The 27,816-nt window shown below is 52.1% G+C and overlaps 1 protein-coding gene across 3 annotated transcripts; it reads right to left on the bottom strand.

The window, feature by feature from the left end:
- Positions 1–1,052: 1,052 nt before the first annotated feature.
- Positions 1,053–27,715, bottom strand: VPS37C (VPS37C subunit of ESCRT-I). Of its 3 annotated transcripts, none has more exons than XM_029060930.2 (5): positions 27,417–27,715; positions 6,170–6,275; positions 3,857–4,028; positions 3,297–3,379; positions 1,053–2,568 (listed from the first exon to the last, which is right to left on the bottom strand). In XM_029060930.2, the coding sequence occupies exons 2-5, from the start codon at positions 6,260–6,262 to the stop codon at positions 1,846–1,848; spliced, it is 1,071 nt and encodes a 356-aa protein (XP_028916763.1). In that variant the 5' UTR covers positions 6,263–6,275; positions 27,417–27,715; the 3' UTR covers positions 1,053–1,845. The 3 variants fall into 3 exon arrangements, with proteins under 3 accessions (XP_028916763.1, XP_028916764.1, XP_028916765.1); XM_029060931.2 differs by lacking the exon at positions 27,417–27,715 and adding an exon at positions 11,314–11,348; XM_029060932.2 differs by lacking the exon at positions 27,417–27,715 and adding an exon at positions 11,319–11,348.
- Between the last annotated feature and the right edge of the window lie 101 nt (positions 27,716–27,816).

Raw genomic sequence — 27,816 nt, 5'->3', positions numbered from 1 at the left:
ACCAGAGAATCTGCCTTCCCACTGGTGGAAGCCCAGGAAGTTGGGGGAGGCACCAGAAGCAGAAATTTAGACATTTCCCCCAATAATCCCAGACACACCAGCTCTTTAGTGACCTAGGATCGGCTCATTCAAGGCACAAACAATTTTCCATTCAATAGCAGCTCTGGAGATCAGAGTTAATGCCCATACCCTAAACCCCCTTCCGATCAGTTTTTACCATTACTGCTCCCCGTATTATTAGGGTCGCCCGATGCGACGGGTGCTGCATATGACCTAGAACGAGGGCACAGTCCCGCCCTCAGAGGGCAAACATGTCCAGAAGCAAGGCTGGGGCAGAGGAACAATCATTCGTAATGGCATTTGGCTTACACAATTTTTGTATTTTAGGTCTGTGATTCCTGGGGCCTCTTTCAGGGTTGTTTCTGAAGGGGAAAGGTAGAAGAGGAGGAGGAAGAGGATGGATGAAGAGGAGTAGGAAAAGAAGGAGGGAGGGAGAAGGAGGAAGGGGAAGAGTAGGAGAAGAATGGGGAGGGGGGAGAGGAGGAGGATGAAGAGGTGAAGAGGAAGAGAAAGAGGAAGAGAAGGAAGAGGAAGAGAAGGAAGAGGAGGAGGAAAAAGAAGAGGAAGAGAAGAGGAGGAAGAGAAGAAAGAGGAAGAGGTGAAGGAGGAAAAGGTGAAGGAGGAGGAGGAGTGGAACAGAGGCAAAGACACTGAGAGGATTAACCAGAAAGGGAGTTTTCCTTGCTTATGAAGACACCGGTCCTTGGAGCCAGCAGCTCCTCTGCAGAGCTGTCCTTCACTCCTCTAGCTAGGGGCAAATGGGGGGCTCCGGTCTTTTGGGACCACCCGGTCGGCCTCGCTTTCGGGGCTCCTGACCGAGGAACCTCCGGCAACCTCAGTCTCTCCGATGACCCTGCCCAGACGCTGTACCTCAACCTAGCCGACGGAGTAACTTTTTCCAATGTCTTCCTCTCCCGAAACACGAATCCCGAGTTTGGAAAATGATGAAATGAATACATGTTATTTCCTCATTCCCAGGTCTGCCACCTGAGGGGCGGGGAGGGGGAGGTGAAGGGTCCAAGATAACCCTCGAGGAAGATGGCGGTTGGAGAGAGGTGTGAAAATTCTTCGACCCGTTGCCCAGCTCTAGGCTAGGTGTGGGCAGGAGGGCACGCGGCAGCCTCCGAGCACGCTCCACAACGGAGCTGGTAGCCGCCGGGGTCTTAGGCTCTGCCCCGGGTTGTCCCCAGCCTCACTCTCCTCTGCTCGCGGGGCAGAGACGGAGTTTCTTCGAGCAGTCGGGCGGCCTCCCCTTCGCCCGAGTGTTTACCGATTCCGAGCGCCGGCTCCCGAGAAACCGAACCCATGCCGAAGGTGCTTCTCCTCGGCCTGTGGGAACACGATTCTGGCCGTTCGTGCCTCTACCTTGCAGTGTAATACTCCATCCTCGGCGTGGGGAAGATGGGGCTCAGACGCCTGGGGCCTCCGGGTGTTCATACTTATCGACGCGTACCCCCACTGTACATACACTTGGATAACGACGCCTGGCTATTCGCTCCCAACCTGGCCCAGATCTGAAGGTCGAGATGCACCAGCGCCGGCGTTCTGCTACCTGGACCGTAAGTGCTCAGCGGCCGGCTGCCCCGCCCCGCCAACCGGTGACCCCCCCCGACGGCCGTCCCGGCCGAGTCCCGAATGTTGGACCACCTGCCCCGGCTCCCGCGTCGCCCTGGACCCGTCGACCGCACCGACGGTCTTTACGTCTCGGGAGTCGGCGAGGAACTGGGTCACGGTCTCGGGGAGGGGGAAGGAGGCCGACCGGAAGCAGCGTGCCGGGGGCTGGGTCTAATACCCGGGCCAGACGGGACCCTGAGGCGGGGGATACCCAAAGGGAGGAGGGGGGCCCTGAGGATACGGGGGCCGGGGAGGCCCGGAAGGCTGGGGCTGTCCTGGAAAACTGGGAAACTGGGACTGGACCGGATAAGGACAGGGAGGTCTGCTTCCAGCCGGGAAATAAGGGGAGGGCGGGGGATAGCCAGGCCTGGGGGGACCCCCACCGGGCAAAGGGTAGCCCGGGCCGGACGGGGGGCCCGCAGGGGGCTGTTGGGGATACCCCGGGCTGGAGGGTGAGGCTTTATGGGGGGACCAGGAGTAGCTCATATCAGCCCCTCCCCGCTGGGCTGGCGGATACCCTGGGCCGGAAGGCCCGCTATAAGGATAGGAGGGCTGGGAGCCGCCGGGGAAAGATCCTGGCTGGAGAGCTCCTTGGGCCAAGGGCCCCATGGGGGCGTTGGGGGAAGGGCTATAGGGCAGAGGGAAAGGAGGGGCCGCCGAAGGCGGTGGAGGATCTTCCGCGGAACAGGTTGGCGCCGTCTGACCCACGGGATACGGAGGTTGCTGGGGAGAGCCGTCTCCGCCCACTTCCGGCAAAGCCTTGGGCTTCCTCATCACCTCCTGGAGCTTCTCGACTCGGACCCGACGGAGGTGGGACAGCTTCCTCATGGTGGAAAAGCTCTCCAGGAAAGTGTCCAAGGGCACCTCACCCTCCAGGAACTTCTCCGCCATAGCCTGGAAGGCAAGAGGGTCAGTGCTTTAATAATAAGAATATTAACAGTAATAAGGGTATTGGTTAAGTGCTTACTATGTGCCAAGCACTGTTCTAAGCACCGGGGTAGATACAAGGTTATCAGGTTGTCCCACGTGGGGCTCACAGTCTTAATCCCCATTTTACAGATGAGGGAACCGAGGTACAGAGAAGGTGAGTGACTTGCCTTCATTCACCTGTCTCATTCAACTCCAACCTGGGCTTTGGTGGTGGGCAAGAGCCACTCCTCGGGACCCAGTTCACTCTCAGAGAAAGCAGCAAAAATGTAAAGGGGATTAGGGGGCGGCTTATTGATAATAATAATAATCACTAGCATTATTATTATTATGGTACTTGTTAAGAGCTTACTATGTGCCAAGCGCTGTTCTAAGCACTGGGGTAGATACAAGTTAATCAGGTAGGACACAGTCCCTGTCCCACACAAGGCTCAAAGCCTTAACTCCCATTTTACAAATGAGGTAACTGAAGCCCAGAGAAGTGAAGCGAACTGCCCAAAGTCACACACCAGACGTGGCGGAGCCGGGGTTAGAGCCCAGGTCCTTCTGACCCCCGGGGCCCGGGCTCTATCCATTAAGCCACGACGGTCACCTTCAGTGGAATCCTGGCAAAGCCGACGTGAAGGAGAGGGTCACCCCAACGCCCGACTTTGGGGTCAGTTTCATCTTGCCACAGGCAAGGATGCCCGGCTCACCTCGGACTCCTCTTCTATTTTCAAGCCCTCCACCTGCAGAAGGTCCAACAGGGTCCCCGGCTGGAGTGAGGCCGAGAATCTTTCTGAGGAGGAGGAGGGATGAAAGGAACGGTAAGCGGTTAACGGGAGCATACGGTCCTCAGAAGGGGGACTATTTGCGGCGAGGTAAAACCGGACTCCGACAGAGCCGCACCTCTTCACCGAAGCTCAAGCCGTCGCCTCCGCAGAAACAGGGAAACGAGTCCCCGGCTGCCGCTTGTCACGTGCCAGGCTCCGAGGGGAGCCGTGAGCCTCGCTCTCCATCCCTCCAGTTAATTACATCACGGCTTCGGACACCGCATCCTCGGACCCGGTGTATGTGTGAGGGGGGCGGTCCCGGTGCAGGGTCCTCTGGGACTGGCTGAGGGGCTTTAGGACGATGACCCCGACGCTCGAGGCAGGGGAACAGAAGCTCCGCCCCCTCCGGGATTTCCTCCGACTCCTTCGCGTGCCCAGGGATCCCTCCCTTCCAGGCCCCGGCAACGAGCCGGGACGGGCAGGCGTCGCCCGTAGAACCTTACCCAGCTTTGCCTTCTGCTCCTGGCACCGCTCCACCAGCTTCTGAAGCTCTCGGTACTTGTCTGAGAGATCCGACCGGCCGAGCTCCAGGGGCGACTGGAACTTCAGGTTCTGCTCGGCCAGGCTCCGGTTGGTGGCCAATGCCATCTCTCGCTCCAGCTGCAAGTCCTGGACCTGGGGAAAGGGGAACCCCCCCGACCAAACCCGACGGACGGTGACTATCCATAAGGTATCCCGCGCTCGATAAATGGCACCGATGGACTGATGGACAACCAGACTTGTTTTAACCGCCAGAAGGGACCGTCACTTGAGAGAGTAGGATTCGACAGACTTGGCGGGTGTGATCTCTGCCTTCCAGGAGTTACCGAGAACTTAATAACGATGATGATGATAATAATAATAGTGGTATTTGTTAAGCGCTTACTATTTGTCAGGCACTGTACTAAGTGCTGAGATAGAATCAAGATAATCAGCACTCATACGGGGTTCACAGCCTAACTAGGAGGGAGAGCAGGTATTAAGGCCCCATTCTGCTGATCAAGGAACCGAGGCACAGTGAAGTTAAGTGACTTGGCCAAGGTCACCGAGAGGAACGTGGCGGAATCGGGATTAGAGCCCTGGCCCTCCGACTCCCCGGCCGCGCTCTTTCCACTAAGCCGTGCCGCTAAGAGACTTAATATGATTACCGACCTCGTGATAGCTCAGGATCCCAGGAGGGGAGCTGGGATTATTATGCATCTGTTACACCTGGTGAATCCGAAGTGGAATGACTTGCCTGACAAGTCTCTTGGACTCTAGGGAGTCTAGGTGTCCAAGACTTGAGAAAGCCATGGTTTCCTACTTCCTAACTCAGAATTCCAATGTTCATTCATTCATTCAATAGTATCTATTGAGCGCTTACTATGTGCAGGGCACTGTACTAAGCGCTTGGAATGAACAAGGCGGCAACAGATAGAGACAGTCCCTGCCCTCTGACGGGCTTACGGTCTAATCGGGGGAGACGGGCAGACGAGAACGATGGCAATAAATAGAGTCGAGGGGAAGAACATCTCGTAAAAACAATGGCAACTAAATAGAATCAGGGTGATGTACATCTCATTAAACAAAATAAACAAAATAAATAGGGTGGTAAAGATCTATACAGTCGAGCGGACGAGTACAGTGCTGAGGGGGTGGGACGGGAGAGGGGGAGGAGGAGAGGGAAGGGGGGAGAAGAGGGTTTAGCTGCAGAGAGGTGAAGGGGGGGTAGAGGGAGCAGAGTGAAAAGGGGGGGGCTCAGTCTGGGAAGGCCTCTTGGAGGAGGTGAGTTTTAAGTAGGGATTTGAAGAGGGGAAGAGAATTAGATTGTCTGAGGCGAGGAGGGAGGGCGTTCCGGGACCGCGGGAGGACGTGGCCCGGGGGTCGACGGCGGGATGGGCGAGACGGAGAGACGGTGAGGAGGTGGGCGCGGAGGAGCGGAGCGTGCGGGGTGAGCGGTAGAAAGAGAGAAGGGAGGAGAGGTAGGAAGGGGCAAGGTGATGGAAAGCCTCGAAGCCTAGAGTGAGAAGTTTTTGTTTGAAGCGGAAGTCGATAGGCAACCACTGGAGGTGTTTAAGAAGGGGAGTGACACGCCCAGATAGTTTCTGCGGGAAGATGATCCGGGCAGCGGAGTGAAGAACAGACCGGAGCGGGGCGAGAGAGGAGGAAGGGAGATCGGAGAGAAGGCCGACACAGTAGTCTAGCCGGGATATAACGAGAGCCCGTAGCGGTAAGGTAGCCGTTCGGGTGGAGAGGAAAGGGCGGATCTTGGCGAAATTGTAAAGGTGAAACCGGCAGGTCTCGGTAACGGATAGGATGCGTGGGGTGAACGAGAGAGACGAGTCGAAGACGACACCGAGACCGCGGGCCCGAGAGACGGGAAGGATGGTCGTGCCATCCACGGTGATAGGGAAGTCTGGGAGAGGATCCCATCCTTCCCCAACAACAAAGACAGCAATCTAAAGAGGCGGAGAAGCAGAAGCAGCGCGGCCTCATGGAAAGAGCACGGGCCCGGTTCTGATCCCGGCTCCGTCATTGGTCTGCAGTGTGACCATGGGCAGGTCATGCGCTTCTCTGCCTCAGTTTACCTCCTCTGTAAAACGGGGATTGAGACTGTGAAGCTCCACGTGGGACACAGACTGTGTCCAACCTCATTAGCTGGTCTCTACCCCAGCACTTAGTACAGTGCCTGGTACATAGTAAGCGCTTAACAAATGCTATTTAAGAAAATATAAATTGTAACGAAGCTCTCTCTTTTGGTCGGCGGATCCTGCGGCACTAAGCCCAACGGTCTTTACCTCAGGGGACTCCAAAGCCAGCCGTTCGATCTCCTCTGGATCGTCCTGGATCTTCTGGAGCTCCTCTACCGTTCGGTCTTTCAGTGACTCCATCTTTCCCAAAAGGCTGAGAACGTATAAGAGATAACATAGAGATAGATTGATACCACTTAAGATTGAGAATATTCAAGATGAGGGGAGGTGGTGTTGCCTAGTGGAAAGAGCATGAGTTTGGGAATCAGGGCAGCTGGCTTCTTTCTGATCTCGGCTCCGCCACCGGCAAATCACTGAACCTCTCTGGGCCTCTGTCTCCTCAACTGGGAAATGGGGAGATGAGATAGAGAAGCGTGGCTTAGTGGAAAGAGCACGGGCTGGGGAGTCAGAGGACGTGGGTTCTAATCCTGGCTCCGCCGCTCGTCAACTGGGTGACTTTGGGCAAATCACTTAACTTCTCTGTGCCTCAGTTACCTCACCTGCAAAATGGGGATTAAGACCGTGAGCCCCACGTGGGACAACCCGATTACCACGTAGCCAACCTACCACTTAGAACAGTGCTCTGCACGTGGTAAGCGTTTAACAAATACCATGATTATATTATTATTATTATATCTGCTCTTCCTCCCTCTTGGATTTTGGGGATCGCCTGGGACAGGGCGCGTGCCCGGCCGACTTCTCTTGGATCCACTTCAGCTTTTAGCTGCTAGTACTAGCTTACTAGTATTGGTAAGTACTTAATCGATACCATCTTACTCTCAAGGTGCGACTCGCCGCCCCCAAACCCAAAGGGTTTTGACGGCAATTCCCCTGAAAAGTCAACAGTCTGGAATAAAAAATAAGTGACCGGAGGCGTGGTGAGTCCCATGTGTTCTGATCAAGCCATCGGAGGTATTTATTGAGCGCTTTCTGTGTGCAGGGCACTGTCCTGAGCACTTAGAAGGGCACGATAGAGTTGGCAGCCACGGTCCCCGCCTTCGAGGAGCGTACGAAGTCTAGTAGGCTGCCCCATTTCCCAGTGCTTTTGCCCCAGGTGACACGTGGAAGGGGGCTAAAACGGATTCGGGAGAAAGGGAACCCCGGAAGTCCAAAGGAAAAAGCCAGAGGAGAGGGAGGCCCGATCCCACCTCTCCGTATCCTGGAGGAGAGGACTGAATTCTGCTGCGGGAACTCCGCAGATTTCTGAATCGCACTCCCAGTGCTCCCTGCAACAGATGTCTGATGCTGCTGTAGCCAGAAATACTTCAAACATTCACACACACACACACACTTCCTGGAATCAATACGACGGGCTCAAATCTGCCACCCACTCTTATATATAGCTCAGAACAAACCTCGGGCTTTCCCCGGGCACTTCACTCTGCCACAAACTACACCACTTTCTGCACAAGCTGCGAGCCACGGCTTGCCGTCACCCTCGTCTCCCGATCGGCGCCACCGGCGGAGGGAGCATTGACCACGACAGATAAATACGGGCCGCCCTTTGAAAGGACGGCAACGGCAAGCGGGAGGCGGCGGCTCCTCCGTTGCCGGGAGGACACAAACTCAGTCATCCGAAGGCCAGGCGGGATCAGGCTCGCTGATCCTGAAAACGATCGGGACGGGACTGGAGGGAAATGAGCAATCCAAAGAACGCGTTACCCGCTATGGCAACGACGGTATTTGCTGAGCCCTCCTCGTGGGCAGGGACCGAGTCTACCGACTCTGTTGCATTCTGCTGTCCCGAGTGCTTGGTCCAGTGCTCTGCACGCGGGAAGCAATCGATGAGCATCACTGATGATGAATTTTTTTTTTTTTTGGATGGCTGGCTCCCCCGTTAGACTGTAAACCCCTGAAGGGTAGGGATTGTATCTACCGATATTATTGCGCATTCCCAAGCGTTTCGTCTTGCTCAAGTTACAATAAAGGAGACACACACTGACACTCCTCCTGTAAGCCCCCCTGGACTGTAAGCTCACTGTGGGCAGGGAATGTGTCTGCTTACTGTTATTATTATTAGTGTGTCCGCCACTTGCCAGCTGTGTGACTTCGGGCAAGTCACTTAACCTCTCTGAGCCTCAGTCACCTCATCTGTAAAATGGGGATTAAAACTGTGAGCCCCACGTGGGACAACCTGATCACTCTGTATCCCCCCCAGCGCTTAGAACAGTGCTTGGCACATAGTAACTGCTTAACAAATACCACAATTTATTTATTTTATATTGTACTCTCTCGAGCCCTTAATACTCTCTCGAGCCCTTAATGCTCTGCACACAGTAAGTGCTCAATAAATACGATCGAATGAATGAACTCCACGTAAAAGGAAAAGAGTTTCTGTGCTCACCCTGTAGGTAGACCACGCTCTCCTCCCCACGTCTGTGTTTGGCCAGCTCTCATTACTGTTAAATTCTTCCTGCCTGTCAGCACCTTAGCGTCGGCGGGAGGCTTCCCTAAACGCTTAGTACAGTGCTCTGCACAGAGTAAGCGCTCAATAAATGCTATTGAATGAATAACTGGCATTGGGGAAATACCTCAGGTCGGCATAGGAGGGTGTTGCGAGCAGGGAGAGGACAGAAATAGGGTAGAATTTACCTAATTCCTCTTTTTGAAACGTCTTTCACTCATTCCTTCATTTGCTCATTCAACTGCACTAACTGAGCACTTACTGAGCGCTTGGGAGAGGACAACAACAGACACATCCCCTGCCCACAGTGGGTTCACAGTCTAGAAGGGGAGATAAACATGAATATAAATAAATATATAAACTAGAGGTATCAGCGTGGCTCAGCGGAAAGAGCCCGGGCTTGGGAGTCAGAGGTCATGGGTTCCAATCCCGGCTCTGCCACTTGTCAGCTGGGTGAGCTTGGGCAAGTCGCTTAACTTCTCTGTGTCTCAGTTACCTCATCTGTGAAACGGGGATTAACGGTGAGCCTCACGTGGGACAACCTGATGGCTCCGTATCTCCCCAGTGCTCTGCACATAGTAAGCGCTTAACAAATGCCAACAGTATTATTATTATTAAATGGGCTGTGGGGACGGGAGGGAGGATGAATGAAGGAGCAAGTAAGAGGGGCACAAAAGGGAGTGGGAGAAGAGGAGAGGAGGGCTTAATCAGGGAAGGCTTCTCGGAGGTCTTTCCTTTTCCAGATTCTGAGGGAAAGAGGAAAGCATTTCAATTACTGGGGTAACGATACTCTGCTGTTGTTGTGGGCAGGGAATACGTCTGTTTATTGTTGCACTGTCCTCTCCCGAGGGCCTAGTACAGAGCTACGTACATGATAGGGAGGCAGCATGGCGTAATAATGGTGGTATTTGTCAAGCGCTTACTATGTGCAAAGCACTGTTCTAAGCGCTGGGGGATACAAGGTGATCAGGTCGTCCCACGTGGGGCTCACAGCTTTAATCCCCCTTTTACAGATGAGGTGACTGAGGCACAGGGAAGTTCAGTGATTTGCCCAAAGTCACACAGCTGACAAGTGGCAGAGCCGGGATTCGAACCCATGACTTCTGACTCCCAAGCCCGGGCTCTTTCCACTGGGCCACGCTGCTTCCCTGCAGTGGATAGAGCCCGGGCCTGGGAGTCAGGAGGACATGGATTCTGATCCCGGCTCCGCCGCTTGTTTGCTGCGTGACCTTGGGCCTCAGTCACCTCACCTGTAAAATGGGGATGAAGACTGTGAGCCCCACGTGGGACAATCTGATTCCCCTCTGTCTACCCCAGAGCTTAGAACAGTGCTCGGCACATAGTAAGCGCTTAACAAATACCAACATTATCATTATTATTATTATTCTACAAGCGGAGACTTGTCAAGGCCAGTCCTGAAATGGCATCAGAAGGTGGTGAAATTACCACCTTCAGTCCAGAGATGAAGAACAGACTACCCTGTATCTACCCCAGTGCTTAGAACGGTGCTTGGCACATAGTAAGCGCTTAACAAAAACCATAAAAAAGAAAATATGTGCTCAGTAAATATGGCCGACCGGCTGGAGAAATGAAACTTCCAAACTCCCCGTCCCCTACATTCTCTGATCTCTCCATAATGGCCATCTTTATTGCAGGACCAAAACGTCCCCTGGAATTTCAAAGTCGCCGATCGAAAGAACGTCGTCTTGTTTTTATAGCATTTTGCTTCTAAGCTCTTCCCTGGAGACCGTAAGCTCCTTGTGGGGAGGGATTGTGTCTGCCAACTCTGTTGTGCTGGATTTTTTCCCAGATGCTGACTACAGTGATCTGCAAACAGTAAGTGCTTAACAAATACCACTGATTCACTCATTCCTATTTATTGAGCGCTTACCGTGTGCACAGCACTGTACCAAACACTTGGGAGGGTACAATATAATAATAAACAATCACACTCCCCGCCCACACCGAGCCTACAGTCTAGAGCGTGGCTCAGTGGAAAGAGCTCGGGCTTGGGAGTCCGAGGTCACGGGTTCGAATCCCGGCTCTGCCACTTCTCAGCTGTGTGACTGTGGGCAAGTCACTTCACTTCTCTGGGCCTCAGTTCTCTCATCTGTAAAATGAGGATGAACACCGAGAGCCTCACGTGGTACAACCCGATGACCCTGTATCTCCCCCAGCGCTTAGAACAGTGCTCTGCACATAGGAAGCGCTTAACAAATACCAACATTACTATTATTATTATTAGAGGATCAAACTCAGAGGTTTAACAATGATGGCATTTGTTAAGCGCTTACTATGTGCAAAGCACTGTTGTACGCGCTGGAGAGGATACAAGGTGATCAGGTTGTCCCACATGGGGCTCCCAGTGTTAATCCCCATTTTACAGATGGGGTAACTGAGGCACAGAGAAGTTAAGTGACTTGCCCAAAGTCACACAGCTGATTTGAACCCATGACCTCTGACTCCCAAGCCCGGGCTCTCTCCACTGAGCCACGGAGGCTTCCACATCGACTATTGATTTTACCCTCAGTCCCTGTCTTAGCTGATATGGAGAAGTCTCATCTTTTTGTCTGGCAGGTGGAGAAATGAGGGCCAGAAGGTGCGTCCCGCAACTCCCTTCCACCTTCATATCCGCCAGACCACCACTCTCCCCACCCCTCAAAGCCCTGCTCAAATCCCACCTCCTCCAGGAAGCCTTCCTCAACTACGCCTTCTTTCCCCCTACTCCTTCTCCTCTCCGCATCGGCCCGGGCACTTCGATCCCTTTCGGCACTTGACGTTTATTTACCTTACCCACAGCACTTCCGGAGAAGCAGCGCGGCCCGGTGGAAAGGGCCCGGGCTTGGGCGTCAGGGGTCGTGGGTTCGAATGTCGGCTCTGCCACTTGTCAGCCGTGTGACTGGGGGCGAGTCACTTCACTTCTCTGGGCCTCAGTTCCCTCATCTGGAAAATGAGGATGAAGACTGTGAGCCTCACGTGGGACAACCGGATCACCCTGTGTCTGCCCCGGCGCTTAGAACAGTAATAATGTTGGTATTTGTTAAGCGCTTACTATGTGCAGAGCACTGTTCTAAGCGCTGGGGGAGATACAGGGTCATCGGATTGTCCCACGCGAGGCTCACGGTGTTAATCTCCATCTTACAGATGAGGTCACTGAGGCCCAGAGAAGTGAAGTGACTTGCCCACAGTCACACAGCTGACAAGTGGCAGAGCGGGGATTCGAACCCACGACCTCCGACTCCCAAGCCCGGGCTCTTTCCACTGGGCCACGCTGCATAGTAAGGGGCTTAACAAATACCAACATTACTATTATCATTCATTTATTTATTTGAATATCTGCCTCCCCCTCTAACCTGTGAGGTCCTCGTGGGCAGGGAACGGGGTCCGACCAGCCTCTTGTACCGTGCTCTCCCCAGAGCTTAGTACAGTGCTCTGCACCCAGTAAGCACTCGATCGACACCACTGATTGAGTGTCTTGCCCACCTCACCCTCGGATCTCCCGATTCCAGGGCTCCGTGGAAGGAGAGTGGATAATAATAATAATGATGATGTTGGTATTTGTTAAGCGCTTACTATGTGCAGAGCCCTGTTCTAAGCGCTGGGGGAGATACAGGGTCATCGGGTTGTCCCATGTGAGGCTCACAGTTCATCCCCATTATACAGATGAGGTCACTGAGGCACAGAGAAGTGAAGTGATTTGCCCACAGTCACACAGCTGACAAGCGGCAGGGCACAGGCCTGGGAGTCAGAAGGTCATGAGTTCGGATCCCGCTCCGCCACACGTCTGCCGTGTGACTCAGGGCAGGTCACTTCACTTCTCTGGGCCTCAGTTCCCTCATCTGGAAAATGGGGATTAAGAGTGTGAACCCTACGTGGGACAGGGACAATGTCCAACCTGACTAACTTGTATCGACCACGGTCCTTGGCACATAATAAGGGCTTAACAAATACCATAATCATTATTATTATTCTGTCACCTCCCGACGGCTTTCTCTGCTTGCAGTCTCTCTGTCGCACCCACGGCTACTTCGAAAGCCTTTCCCACCGCTCAGTCAATGGTATTTAATAATGTTGGTATTTGTTAAGCGCTTACTCTGTGCAGAGCACTGCTCTAAGCCCTGGGGAAGACACAGCGGAATCAGGTTGTCCCACGTGGGGCTCACAGTCTTCATCCCCATTTTACAGATGAGGGAACCGAGGCACAGAGAAGTTAAGTGACTTGCCCGCAGTCACACAGCTGAGTTTGCAGAGCACTAAACTAGCCTTTGAGAAAGTACGATAGAATGCATAGCGGTGATCCTTGCCCTCTCGCGCCAAATTGAAGAGTATGATGACGGTGGCATTTGTTACGCACTTACTATGTGCCAAACACTGTTCTAAGCACAGGGTATCAACCAACCACTGACTCCTCAAGAGTTCAGTCACTCATTCATTCAATTGTATTTTTTTAAATGGCATTTGGTAAGCGCTTACTATGTGCCAAGCACTGTTCTAAGCACTGTTGTGCCACTTGTCAGCTGTGTGACCGTGGGCAAGTCACTTCACTTCTCTGGGCCTCAGTTCCCTCATCTGTAAAATGGGGATTAACTGCGAGCCTCACGTGGGACAAACCTGATGACCCTGTATCCACCCCAGCGCTTAGAACAGTGCTCTGCACATAGTAAGCGCTTAACAAATACCAACATTATTATTATTATTATTATTATTACTTACCATGTGCGGAGCACTGGCTAAGCGGTTGGAATAGTACAATTCAACAATAAGCAGACACATTCCCTGCCCACAACGAGCTTACAGTCTAGAGAAGAAGACAGACATTAATAGAAATAAAGAAATTATCTCTAAATTATTAGAGAAGCAGCATGGCGCAGTGGAAAGAGCACGGGCTTTGGAGTCAGGGCTCATGAGTTCGAATCCCGGCTCTGCCACTTGTCAGCTGTGTGACTGTGGACAAGTCACTTCACTTCTCTGTGCCGCAGTTCCCTCATCTGTAAAATGGGGATGAAGACTGTGAGCCCCACGTGGGACAACCTGATTCCCCCGTGTCTACCCCAGCGCTTAGAACGGTGCTCTGCACATAGTAAGCGCTTAACAAATACCAACATTATTATTATTAAATTATAGACCTGTACCTAAGTGATCATGGACCAGTAAAAGCTAGAAGCCAGGTGGCCCCTACTTCTTCCTCTCCTAGTACCTCCCTTCTTTGAGAGTCCCCTCTGTCAACGCTCCAAAATAAACTCTTTGCGGATACCCTGATTCTTTATTCTGAGGAGATCCAAGTCCTTTGCGGCCTAGAAACAGTAATAATAATATTTATTCCTATTTCACGAATCCCAAAACGTCCCTGCAAGGGAGGGTACTGGGGATTGTTGATTTCATTGTTAATTTCATAAAGAGACCGAAGGGCAGAGAGATTAGAAGCAGCGTGGCTCAGTGGAAAGAGCCCGGGCTGGGGAGTCAGGGGTTTGAATCCCGGCTCCACCGCTCTGTGACCTAGGGCAAGTCACTTCACTTCTCTGGGCCTCAGTTCCCTCATCTGTAAAATGGGGATGAAGACTGTGAGCCCCACGGGGGACAATCTGATTACCTCGTATCTGCCCCAGCCCTTAGAACAGTGCTTGGCACATAGTAAGTGCTTAATACCAACATTATTATTATTATTATACGCGACAAGCTGGAGCGGAGCTGAGAAGAGAACTCAATAATAATAATAATTATGGTATTTATTAAGCACTTACTATGTGTCGGGCACGGTTCTAAGCGCTGGGATGGATATAAACAAATCGGGTTGGACACGGTCACTTGTCCCACGTGGGGTTCGGTCTCAATCCCCATTTTACAGACGAGGTCACTGAGGCCCAGGGAAGTGAAGTAACTTGCCCAAGGTCACACAGCAGACAAGTGGTGAAGCCGGGATTAGAACCCTTGACCTGCTGACTCCAGGCCCGTGCTCTACTCATTATGCCTTGCCGCTTCTCAAGAATCCTGACAATAATAATTAATAATTATTATGGCATTTGTTAAGTGCTTACTATGTGCAGACCACTGTTCTAAGCGCTGGGGTAGATACTGCTTCCCATCCAAGGCTCAAACCATCTGCCCGCAACCGATGCTTTATTTTGATTTTTATTCATATTTTCCGGTACTTGTTAAGCATTTACTATGGGCCAAGCACTGCACTGAACCTGCGGTGGATGCAAGATAATCAGGTTGGACACACAGTCCCTGTCCCACCCGGAGCCCAGAGTCTAAGGAGGAGGAGGAGGAGGAGTCTAATGTAAAACCCCCATTTTACAGATGAGGAACTGAGACACAGAGACGTTAAGTGACTTGGCCAAGGTCACACAGCACCCAAGTGGAAGAGCCGGGATCAGAACCCAGTCCTAAAGTCTTCGGTCTTCCCACTAGGCCACTTTGCCCCTTTCCTCATGGAGGCGCGGTCAAGATGAAGAGTCTGCATGAATGCAGCACCAGGAGATTCTCAGATTATAAAATGTACCCAAGGGCAATTATTAAAAATCACTCTCCCTCTGTTCTTCATCTCTGGACTGAAGGTGGTAATTTCACCACCTTCTGATGCCATTTCAGGACTGGCCTTGACAAGTCTCCGCTTGTAGAATAATAATAATAATAATGTTGGTATTTGTAAAGCGCTTACTATGTGCCGAGCACCGTTCTAAGCGCTGGGGTAGACAGAGGGGAATCAGATTGTCCCACGTGGGGCTCACAGTCTTCATCCCCATTTTACAGATGAGGGAACTGAGGCCCGGAGAAGTTAAGTGACTTGCCCACAGTCACAGAGCTGACAAGTGGCAGAGGCGGGATTCGAACTCATGACCTCTGACTCCAAAGCCCAAGCTCTTTTCACTGAGCCACGCTGCTTCTCTGCTGATCTCAGCACTATGTGACTTGACAAATCCCCTGTGTTTACAGAGTGCCTGACTCTTAAGGAGCTCGGGGTCCCTTAGAGAGAAATGGTGCATGCAATCCCAAATATAGAAATTAGAGATATAGGGTATTTTCTTCCTTTTATAAAGGGGAAACCTAGGGAGAGAACGGTCGAGGGCTGTGCCCAAGTTTATAATAATAATAATAACGTTGGTATTTGTTAAGCGCTTACTATGTGCCGAGCACTGTTCTAAGCGCTGGGGTAGACACAGGGGAATCAGGTTGTCCCACGTGGGGCTCACGGTCTTCATCCCCATTTTACAGATGAGGGAACTGAGGCACAGAGAAGTTAGGTGACTTGCCCACAGTCACACAGCTGACAAGTGGCAGAGCCGGGATTCGAACTCATGAGCCCTGACTCCAAAGCCCGTGCTCTTTCCACTGCGCCAAGGCCACCAGGTCTCCAACTCATGATTCATTCATCCATTCAATATTGAGCGCTTACCATGCGCAGAGCACTGTACAAAGTGCTTGGAACGGACAATGCGGCAACAGACAGAGACAATCCCTGCCCAATGACGGGCTCCCAGTACGTGAACCAGTAGCCAATAATAATAATCATAGTATTTGTTAAGCGCTTACTATAGAATAATGTCGGTATTCGTTAAGCACTTACTTTGCATCAAGCACTGTTCTAAACGCTGGGGTAGATACAAGGTCATCGGGTTGTCCCAGGTGGTTAGTACGGAGCTCCGCACACAGTATGTGCTCAGTAAATACAACGGAATGTAAAAATCCCGTTCGACTGATTGGCGCAGTGGTTTCTACAGTGCTCCAAGGAATTCTGTGCTCCTTGGAATTTTGTGCAGCAGCACAACTTCCAGAACTGGGCTAAATATCCGAATTGTACATTCCAAGCACTTAGTACAGTGCTCTGCACACAGTAAGCGCTCGGTAAATACGACTGAACGGATGAAAATGCCCTGCTAGGTGCTCAATAAACGGATTGATGGCGGGAGATTCGGATTCTAGCTCCAGCTCTGCCCCCGGCCTTCTGTGTGACCTTGGGCAAGTCCCTTAGCCCCTCTGTCCCTCAGTTTCCTCATCTGGAAAACTGAATTAAGATACCTACCTACTCTCCTGACCTCTTCCACTGTGAGCCCTGTGTGAGTCAGGGGCTAGTTCATTGGATTATTTTAAATTTACTCCAGGATTTAGTACAAAATAGTTGGAGTACTCACCAAAAACTAACTGAAGCCAGGCTCGGGGGCGGGGAAGGGTGTGAATTTGTAAACAGGTTGTTTAAAGAATGTTTAAACACTCCCCAGTGAGGGCAGGAATTAGGGGAGGAGGAGAGCTTTGGATTTCCCTTTGGAAATCATTCCCGGCAGCCTTGCAAATCCAGTGTCGACACTTATTTGCCCAAACGCCCAAGTCCACTCGGATCACTGGAAATCACGGCCCGTGACTCTGGAATTTCCGCTCCTGCGGCCGAGCCCAGATCCCAAGTCAAACAAACTGGCTAAGGACCGCTGTGGGGAGGTGGATAATAATAATTACTGTGGTTTTTGTTAAGTGCTTACTATGTGCCAGACACTGTACTAGGCGCTGGGATGGAAACAAGTAAATCGGGTTGGAGACGGTTCCTGTCCCATATAATAATAATGTGGGTATTTGTTAAGCGCTTAATATGTGCGGAGCACTCTTCTAAGCGCTGGGGTAGATGCAGGGTAATCAGGTTGTCCCACGTGAGAATCACAGTCTCAATCGCCATATGACAAATGAGGTAACTGAGGCTCAGAGAAGTGAAGTTAAAGCTCAACTCTTCCAGGAGGCCTTCCCGGACTGAGCTCCCCCCTTTTTCCCTCTGCTCCCTCTACCCCCCCTTCACCTCTCCGCAGCTAAACCCTCTTCTCCCCTCTTTCCCTCTCCTCCTCCCCCGTCCCACCCCCTCGGCACTGTACTCGTCCGCTCAACTATATATATATCGTCATCACCCTATTTATTTTGTTTAATGAGATGTACATCGCCTTGATTCTCTTTATTTGCCGTTGTTTTAATGAGATGTTCATCCCCTCGATTCTATTTACTGCTATTGTTCTCGTCTGTCCGTCTCCCCCGATTAGACCGTGAGCCCGTCAAAGGGCAGGGACTGTCTCTATCTGCTGCCGATTTGTCCATTCCAAGCGCTTAGTACAGTGCTCTGCACATAGTAAGCGCTCAATAAATACTATTGAATGAAGTGACTTGTCCAAGGTCACACGGCAGACACAGGGCGGAGCGGAGATTAGAACCCATGACCTAACTCCCAGGCCTGTGCTCCATCCACTACGCCATGGAAAGCCTTTCTCACCACACTGGCCATATCGTCCTGGAGGCTCAGATGGGAAGTCTCCCCTCACCTTCTTAATCAGGCAAGATTCCTCCCGACACAAGGAGCTCTTGGATAAATCCACTCACCTAATTAACCTGCAGGCTCCTTAAGATTGAATCTGACCCCACCCCACCCCCTCGCCCTGAAAACACTTACATACGTAAGTTTACACTCTTCACCCATTCAATCGTATTTATTGAGCTCTTACTATGTGCAGAGCGCTGTACTAAGTGCTTGGAAAGTACAGTTCAGCAATAAAGGGGGACAATCCCTGCCCACAGCGGGCTTACGGTCTGGAAGGGGGGAGACAGACGACAATACAAGTTAACAGGCATCGATAAAAATAAGTAGAATTAGAGGTAGACACATCAAAACAAGTAACAGGCATCAATACAAATAGAGAGAATTATAGATACAGATACATCAAAACAAGTAAACGGGTATCAATATAAATAAATAGCATTATGGATATGCACATCTCTACACAAGTGCTGTGGGGCAGGGAGGGGGGGAAGAGCAAAGGGAGCGAGTCGGGGTGACGCGGAGGGGAGGGGGAGCTGAGGAAAAGGGGGGTTTAGTCTTGACACTCCCCTCCCCGTAATTTATTTTAACATCCGCGTGAGAAGCAGCGTGGCTCAGTGGAAAGAGCCCGGGCTTGGGAGACAGAGGTCATGGGTTCCAATCCCGGCTCTGCCGCTCGTCAGCTGCGTGACTGTGGGCAAGTCACTTCACTTCTCTGGGCCTCAGTTACCTCATCTGTCAAATGGGGATTAACTGTGAGCCTCACGTGGGACAACCTGATGACCCTGTATCTACCCCAGCACCCCAACAGTGCTCTGCACATAGTAAGCGCTTAACAAATACCAACATTATTATTATTATTACCCGCCTCCCCAGATGGATGGCAAACTCCTTGAGGGCAGGAGCTCTTGTCTGCTTCCCCTACTGCAGTCCCCCGGGGTGCTGAACTCAGAGCTCTGCACACAGTAAGCGCCCAACGAAAACCACGGATGGATCGAGTGACTGAGGCTTCTCTAATCAGTGTCCGTGTCCTGTGGGCACGCTATGCTTTCTGATGACTGATAATCTTGGAACCTACAAATGCAATCGACCCATCCATCGATCGTGTTTACTGAGGGCTTGCTGTGTGCAGAGCACTGAACTAAGCGCTTGGGAGAGTACAATACAACAACAGAACAGGCGCACTCCCGGCCCACTGGGTCAGACCTGGGAACTCTGCCCCCGACAGATCTTAGATCTGTAAAATGGGTCGGGACTGTGTCCAGCCTGAATATCTTGTGTCTGTCTACCCCAGCATTTGGCACAGTGTTGGGCACACAGTGAGCACTTAACAAATACCATAAAAAAAAAAATTCGAGGGAGGAGCCAGGGGTCTGGGACAGCTCTAAGCGGGGCGGTGAGAAGGCAGGACTCACTCCTCAAAACTGCCTTTAGACCGTAAGCTCGACGTGGGCAGGGAATGTCACTGTTTATTGTTGTATTGTAATAATGTTGGTATTTGTTAAGCGCTTACTATGTGCAGAGCACTGTTCTAAGCGCTGGGGTAAACACAGGGGAATCAGGTTGTCCCACGTGGGGCTCACAGTCTTCATCCCCATTTTACAGATGAGGGAACTGAGGCACAGAGAAGTTAAGTGATTTGCCCACAGTCACACAGCTGACTCTCCCAAACGTTTAGTACAGTGATCTGCACACAGGGAAGGCTCTGCTCAAGCACCAAACCCCTCCAACTCCACCTCCACGAGCCAGGCTGATTTGGTCTTAAGCTCTTACTCTGTGCCAGGCATTGTACTAAGCACTAAGCAAATCGGGTTGGACACAGTCTTTGTCCTATGTGGGGCTCACAGTCTCAATCCCTATTTTACAATTGAGGTTACTGAGGCACAGAGAAGAAGAAGAATTACATTTGATAAGCGCTTACTATGTGCCAAGCACTGTTCTAAGCACTGGGGGGGGAGGATACGAGGTAATCAGGTTGTCCCACATGGGGCTCACGGTCCTAATCGCCATTTTACAGATGAGAGAACTGAGGCACGGAGAAGTGAAGCGACTTGCCCAAGGTGGCACAGCAGACAAGTGGCAGAGCCGGGATCAGAACCCGTGATTTTCTGACTCCCAGGCCGGTGCTCTATCCGCTACACCCTGCTGCTTCTAACATCAGTGGGTGACACAATCATCATCATCAAAATAATAACGATAGCAATAGTAATAATAATTGTAGCTTTTGCTAAGTCCTTCTATGTGCCAAACACTAGACCAGGATCTGGAAGAGATACAAGACAAGTAGATCTCACACGGTCCCTGTCCCACAAGGGGCTCCCGTTCTTAGTAGGCCAGAGAACGTGTATCGGATCCCCATTTTACCGACGAGGAAACTGAGGCGCAGAGAAGTGAAGTGCTTTGCCCGGCAGGCAAGAGGCAGAACTTTCCTGGGACTCCCAGACCCTCTGCTCTTTCCACGGGGCATCGCCGCTTCCACCAGACCACAACGTTTTGATGGCCTGCTCTCTCCAACCCCGGGGTCTCAACGTTTCGGGCAGGAGGGGCCCTGCAGAGGTGACCGGCCTTCTCCATCTGCCCCTCCCTCCCGGGTGGGCACTCGACCGGGCTGCTTTTCGGAGAGGTCAGAGGCTGAAACCGCACCCGGCACGTGTCCCACGGCGAACCCGGGGCGCCCGCCATCTCGAGGTCGAGGGCCGGTGGGATACCGCCCCCGCTAGATCGACGACGGTCCCCGCCGGGCGTACGGAAGGTGTCCCTCGCCCCCGTGCCAATCACATTAGGTGTGGAGGGTGGAGAGGGCGGAGATTGGGTAAACTGAGGCAGGAAGCTGGACCGGCCTAGGAGCCCAGGTGATAAATCCCTGCGGCCTCTGACCCGCCGGGCGGCGGACGGAGGCTCCCGGTCACCTCCGCCCAGAGCCGGGGACGCCCGCTCTGCCCGCACCGAGTGAGGAGCCGTGGGATGGGCGAGCGACCCGTCCCGATCGATGTTCGTGGAGCTGGAAGCTAGGCCGCTGAGCCCCGGGAGTAGAACGCAGAAATGGATTCCTCCCGCATGGGAAGCGTTCCACCTCACCACATGCCAACAAGCCTTAAGTGAATTCCTCCCGGGTGGGATCTGGGGGTTTCGCCCACGCGCGAGTAACACATAAGTAGATTCCTCCCGATAGGGAAGCTCTAATATCATTAAATAAATCACAGGCCTCCCGACAGGGAGGTTCAATTCACCACATCCGAAACAATTCAATTCGTCACGTCCAAAATAATCAAATAATTCAATTCGCCTCGCGGAATAAATTTTGTATAAAACTCAGCCTTTCCGTCCCCGGCCGGTCTCTCTCTCTCTCCACGGCGATTCCCGAACGAACCCGTCCCCGGGCGACAAGGCGTAAATCAGTTTTAGATGTCAGACTTCCAGCTGGCCACTTATCCGGCGGAAGCCTGGACTTTGGTAACCCAGATGGTGGTTTCAGTGATTTTATTACCCATTTCTTTAATGTGGAAAGAAGCAGGTAAAAACCCCTCTGTGGGCCTGGCAACGTTTCGGACTTGATTTGCCAAATCGCAATGAGCCTGACGACTTTAGTTTGACAACTCTGGCCACCTTAGCTGCTTCAAGTAAAGGTCACTATCTCTTGTTCCCTCCCCTAGGCTGTTGCATTCCTAACAATAATTAATAATAACAATAACTATGTTATTTGCTAAGTGCTATGAGCCAAGCATTGTCCTAAGCACCGGGGGAGATACCAGGTTGGGCACAGTCCCTGATCCACACTGGGGCTCACACTCTTAATCCCCATTTTACAGATGAGCTATCCGAGGCCCAGAGAAGTGAAGTGACTTGCCCAAGGTCACAGGGCAGACAAGCGGCGAAGCAGGATTAGAACCCGTGCTCTATCCACTTCACCATGCTGCTCCCGCCCCTGATTCAACTAAATTAAACCTCTCACTGCTCTGCTTGTTGGAAACATTGCTTAAAGTGAAAAACTTCTTCGGGTGTACCGTTATCGAATGAAGTCAAAACCAGCTGTTTAGAGAAAAATGTGTTTTTCATTCTTTTAAAGCTTCCAACTCGACTCCTTCTGCCAATTGGACTCATGACCCAAATTATCTTGCCGCGAGGCAGGAAAAGGGAGACAATGTCACTGAACACCACAAATCTCTCTTCCAAGTTTCCTATTGTGTGTTCCTGAGATCCAATTAGGTCCAAGAAATTCCTTGATGTTTTGATTGTGAAAGTCTGGAAATACCCCATGGAACATCAGTGGCGATACTATGAAGATGCTTCCTATCCCATTTCAACAGAGCTGAGTGAGATTTTATAATATCAGATAAATCACAGAAACGTGTTAAAACACTCAGGTAGCACAAAAGAGATCACACCCAACGCCGCCTCCGTTCCCAGAAGGATCAAAAATAACAAACACTGCTCCAAAAGTGAAAGAGAATTCCTAGGAAACAAAGGGATGTCTGTTATGTGACCTTAGGCAAATCATTTCACTTCTCTGGGCCTGTTACCACATCTGAAGCAGGGCGGTTTGGGGAAAGAACCTGACCTGGGAGAAAGGAGTCATAGGTTCGAATCCCGGTGCCGCCACTTGTCAGCCGTGTGACTTTAGGCAAGTCACTTAACTTCTCTGCGCCTCAGTTATCTCACTTGTAAAATGGGGATTGAGACGGTGAGCCCCATAGGGGACAACTTGATAACCCTGTATCTACCCCAGCGCTTAGAACAGTGCTTGGCACATAGTAAGCGCTTAACAAATTCCATCATCATCATCTGAAAATGGGGATTAATACTGGGAACTCCACATGGGACAGGGACTGTGTCCAACCTGATTAGCTCGCATCTACCCCAGCGCTTAGAATAGTGCCTGGCACATAGTGAGCGCTTACTGAATGCCATTAAAAGCAGGGAAAGAATGGAATCACTGAAGGGTGGGCATTTAGTTTACAAGTTTTCAAGTGGGATTTAGCAGAGCCGGAATCCTGAATGGGCATGGCGCTTTAGTGACAGTCAAGTCCTTGGAATTTCACTTTGCCAACAGGGAACTCCCTTCAGCAGCCTTGAAGTCACACCTGTTCAGGGCAGTGGCACTTGAAAAAGTCAAAAAGAACACCTTTTTCTGCACTGCCTTTCATAGTCAGACGTATTTATTTATTTATTTATACAGTTATTTAGTAGCCAGTTTATTGGACATAGATTTTCCAGAGGGTTTTTTTTAGTATGTATAAGGCGCTTACTATGTGTCAAACACTGTTCTAAGAGCTGGGTTAGGTACTAGTTAATTAGGTCAGATACAGTCCCCGTCCCGCATGGGACTCACAGTCTAAGTAGGAGGGAGAACAGGTATTCAATCCCCATTTTAAGAAAACTGAGGCACAGAGAGGTTGAAGTAACTTGCCCAAGGTTACATAGCAAACCACTGGAAGAGTTGGAATTAGAAACCAGGTCCTCTGACTCCCAGGCATGGGTTTTTTTCACTAATAATAACAATAATGATAATGGTATTTGTTAAGCACTTACTAGGAGCCAGTAACCAAACTAAGCACTGAGGTAGATACAAAATAATCAGGTTGGATATGGGGATTAAGACTGTGAGCCCCACATGGGACAACCGGATTACCTTCTATCCACCCCAGCGCTTACAACAGGGCTTGGCACCAAATAAGTGCTTAACAAATACCGGCATTATTATAGAGTCCCTGGGTCAGGCTTCACGGACTCTGTCCTCTCCCTGTTCTCCTCTTATCTCTCTGGCTGTTCATTCTCAGTCTCCTTCGCGGGCTCCTCCCCCCATCTCCCATCCCCTAACTGTCAGGGTTCCTCAAGGATCAGTTCTTGGCGCCCTTCTGTTCTCCATATACACTCACTCCCTTGGTGAACTCATTCGCTCCCACGGCTTCACCTGTCATCTCTACGCAGATGACACCCAAATCTCCATCTCCTCCCCTGTTCTCTCCCCGCCCCGTCCAGGCTCGTATCTCCTCCTGCCTCCAGGACGTCTCCACCTGGATGTCCGCCCCCCAAAACTCAGTCCAAGACCGAGCTCTTCATCTTCCCTCCCAAACCCTTCCTCTCCCTGACTTTCCCGTCGCTGTGGACGGCACTACCATCCTTCCCGTCTCACAGGCCCACAACTTGGGTGTCATCCTTGACTCCGCTCTCTCATTCACCTCACACATCCAATCCCTCACCAAAACCATCCAATCTCACCTTCGCAGCATTTGCCAAGATCTATCCTTTCCTCTCCATCCAAACCGCTATCTTGCTGGTACAATCTCTCATCATATCCCGACTGGATTATGCATCAGCCTCCTTTCTGATCTCCCATCCTCCTGTCTCTCCCCGCTTCAGTCTATACTTCACTCTGCTGCCTCGATCATCTTTCTACAGAAACTCTCTGGGCATGTTCACTGCCGCACTCAAAAGTCACCAGTGGTTGCCTATCAACCTTTGCATGAAACAAAAACTCCTCACTCTTGGCTTCAAAGCTGTCCATCCCCTTGCCCCCTCCTACTTCGCCTCCCTTCTCTCTCCAGCCCAGCCCGCACGCTCCGCTCCTCTGCCGCCGCTAACCTCTCACGGTCCCCCGTTCTCGCCTGTCCCGCCGTCGACCCCTGGCCCACGTCCTACCTCTGGCCTGGAATGCCCTCCCTCCTCACATCCGCCAAACACTCTTCCCCTCTTCAAAGCCCGACTGAGAGCTCACCTCCTCCAGGAGGCCTTCCCACACTGAGCCCTCCTTTTCCTCTGCTCCTCCTCCCCTCCCCATCTCCCCGACTCCCTCCCTCTACTCTACCCCCTACCCCGCAATCAATAAATACGATGGAATGAATTGAATATGGCTCACAGTCTTAATCACCATTTTAGAGATGAGGAAACTGAGGCACAGAGCAGTGAAGTGATTTGCCCAAGGTCACAACAGCAGACAAGTGGCAGAGTCGGGATTAGAACCCACGTCTTCTGGCTCCCAGGCCCGTGCTCTTTCCACTAACTAGGCCATGCTACTTCTCTTATTTGGAGTACGTCCGCAAGGAACTCTGAAAAGGGGAAGTGGGTGGAAATGGCATGATGAAGGAGATTAGCGCAGGAAGAGGCAAGAATTAGTGAGTCGGTGCCTAGGAGAATCCTATGAATCTCATGAATATTCTGAAATAATATTAATAATAGAATGTTTTAAGTGCTCACTATGTGCTAGGCACTGTACTAAGCGCTGGGGTGGATAATCTGATGATCACAACGGGTAAGGAACAAAGACTAAGGTTTCCAAGAGTTGGGTGGAGGAAGCAGCATGGTTTAGCGGATAGGGTATGGGCCTGGAAGTCAGAAGACGTGAACTGTAATCCCGTCTCTGCCACCTGTCTGCTGTGTGACCTTGGGCAAGTCACTTCACTTCTCCTGGGCCTCAGTTCCCTCATCTGTAAAATGGGGATTAAGACCGTGAGCCCTACGTGGGACAACCTGATTACCCTGTTTCTACCCCTGCGCTTAGAACAGTGCTTGGCACATGGTAAAATACCGTAATTATTACTATTATTACACGGCACGGGCCTCGAAGTCAGAAGACGTGGATTCTAAACTGGGCTCCGCCACTTGTCTTATGTGTCACCTTGGGCAAGTCTCTTCACTTCTCCTGGGCCTCAGTTACCTCATGTGTAAATTGGGGATGGCGCGTGTGAGCCCCACGTGGGATAGGGACTGTGTCCAACCTGATTAACTTGTTTATCTACCCCGGTGCTCGGCTCACAGTGAGTGCTTGACAAGTACCCTGACAGAGACGGGTCCTCCAAAATGCCCGCCCAGCCCGGCTACTGGGTGATGCACCAAGGAAACTGGGGGAAAGGTTTCCATGGCAACTGAGTTTTCCATTCATTCATTCATTCAATCATATTTACTGAGGGCTTACTGAGGGCTCTGTACCGAGCCCTTGGTGAGCCCGTCAATGGGCAGGGATGGTGTCTATCTGTTGCCAAACTGTCCATTCCAAGCGCTCAATCCAGTGCTCTGCACATAGTAAGCGCTCAATAAACACGACTGAATGAATGAATGAATGAATGAATAAGTACAATTGGGCAACAAAGAGGGACCATCCCTGCCCAACAACGGGCTCAAAGTCTAGAAGGGGCAAGATGGACAACAACGCAAGGAAAGAGGCATCAACAGAAATAGGAAGCAGCGTGGCTTAGGGGAAAGAGCTTGGGAGTCAGAGATCATGGGATTTAATCCCGGCTCCGCCACTTGTCTGCTGTGTGATCTTGGGCAAGTCGCTTCACTTCTCTGTGCCTCTGTGACCTCATCTGTAAAATGGGGGATGAAGACTGTGAGCCCCACGTGGGACAACCGGATTACCTTGAATCTATCCCAGTGCTTACAACAGTGCTTAGCACATAGTAAGTGCTTAACAAATACCAACATTATTATTATAATAAATAAAATTATGGATATAAACACCCAATATAGACCGTGGCTCAGTGGAAAAAGCATGGGTTTGGGAGTCAGAGGTCGTGGGTTCTAATCCCAGCTCCGCCACTTAGCTGTGTGACTTTGGGCAAGTCATTTCACTTCTCTGGGCCTCAGTGCCCTGGCTTAGTGGAAGGAGCCTGGGCTTGGGAGTCAGAGGTCACGGGTTCGAATCCCAGCTCTACCACTTGTCAGCTGTGTGACTGTGGGCGAGTCACTTAACTGCTCTGTGCCTCGGTTCCCTCATCTGTAAAAGGGGGATTAAGACTGTGAGCCTCACGTGGGACAACCTGATGACCCTGTATCTCCCCCAGTGCTAAGAACAGTGCTCTGCACATAGGAAGCCCTTCACAAATACCAACATTATTATTATTATCTGGAAAATGGGGATGAAACCTGTGAGCCTCACGTGGGACAACCTGATGACCCTGCATCTCCCCCAGCGCTTAGAACAGTGCTCTGCACAGAGGAAGCGCTTAACAAATACCATCATTATAATCTGTAAAATGGGGATGAAGACTGTGAGCCTCAAAGGGGACAACCTGGTGCCCTTGGATCCCTTCCCAGGGCTTAGAACAATGCTTGGCACATAGTAAGTGCTTAATGCATACCAACATTATTATTATTATTAATAAAAGTCTCTAGTCCAGTCCCTGAGAGGGGGGAGGGGCCGCTGCTGGGGCCTCAAATGGGGCGCCAACGTCACGTGCGGCCCAGGCGGGAGGGAAGGGGCACGTGACCTGCGGCCCACGCGGGGGGGAGGGGGAAGGCACGTGACGTGAGGCCGAGGCGGGGGAGCGCGCGCCGGGGGGGGGAGGGGCGGGTCACGCGACGTGAGGCCGAAGAGAGCGCACGCGCCTGGGGGGGAGGTCAGGTGACGTGCGGCCGTAGAGGGAGCTCGCGCGCGCGCCCTGGAGGGTCACGTGACGCGCGCCGAGGAAGGGGGTCACGTGCCTCCCGCGGAAAGGGGCGAGGAGGCGATGGCCGCCGCCCGCAGTGTGACAGCGGCCCTTGCCGACCAATCACACGCCTCCGCCAGGACGAGGCGCCCCAGCCGACCGGCGGAGGGAAGGGCCGCCGGGAACCCCACCCCCCGGCTCCGCCGGACCCCGGCTCTTCCCCTCCTCGTCGCCGCTCACCTGGCAGAGCCGCCGCCGACACCGCAGCCGCGGGTTAAAGCCGAGGCCCGGCCGCCCCACTTCCGGGTTCTGCCGGCCGGGCCCTCCCTCCCCCCCCCCACCCGGACGTGACGATCCGGGGGGTGGGAGGGGAGGAAGGTTTGCCAGCCGCCGGAGGCTGGCGGCCCCTCTCGGGATGGTCAAACGAGACCTCGACCTCTCGGGAGGCTCGCGCCCCTTTCACTCGCCCCCTCCTAATCGCACGGTCATTGTGGAAGGGCCCGGCTCCGCCGCTTCCCCTCACCTCTCCCCCTCTCCAATGGTACGGCCCGAGCTGGAAGGGCTCAGGCCGTTCTTCCCCGCCCCTCCCCCCCCGGCGCGCGTGTGCTTTGGTATGGCCGGATCCTTCTCCCCCGTCCCC

Source organism: Ornithorhynchus anatinus, chromosome 3, assembly GCF_004115215.2.
Source record: "Ornithorhynchus anatinus isolate Pmale09 chromosome 3, mOrnAna1.pri.v4, whole genome shotgun sequence".
Classification (NCBI taxonomy): Eukaryota; Metazoa; Chordata; class Mammalia; order Monotremata; family Ornithorhynchidae; genus Ornithorhynchus; species Ornithorhynchus anatinus.
The sequence above is the reverse complement of the archived record's forward strand: the minus strand, read 5'-3'. Positions and strand labels throughout refer to the sequence as shown.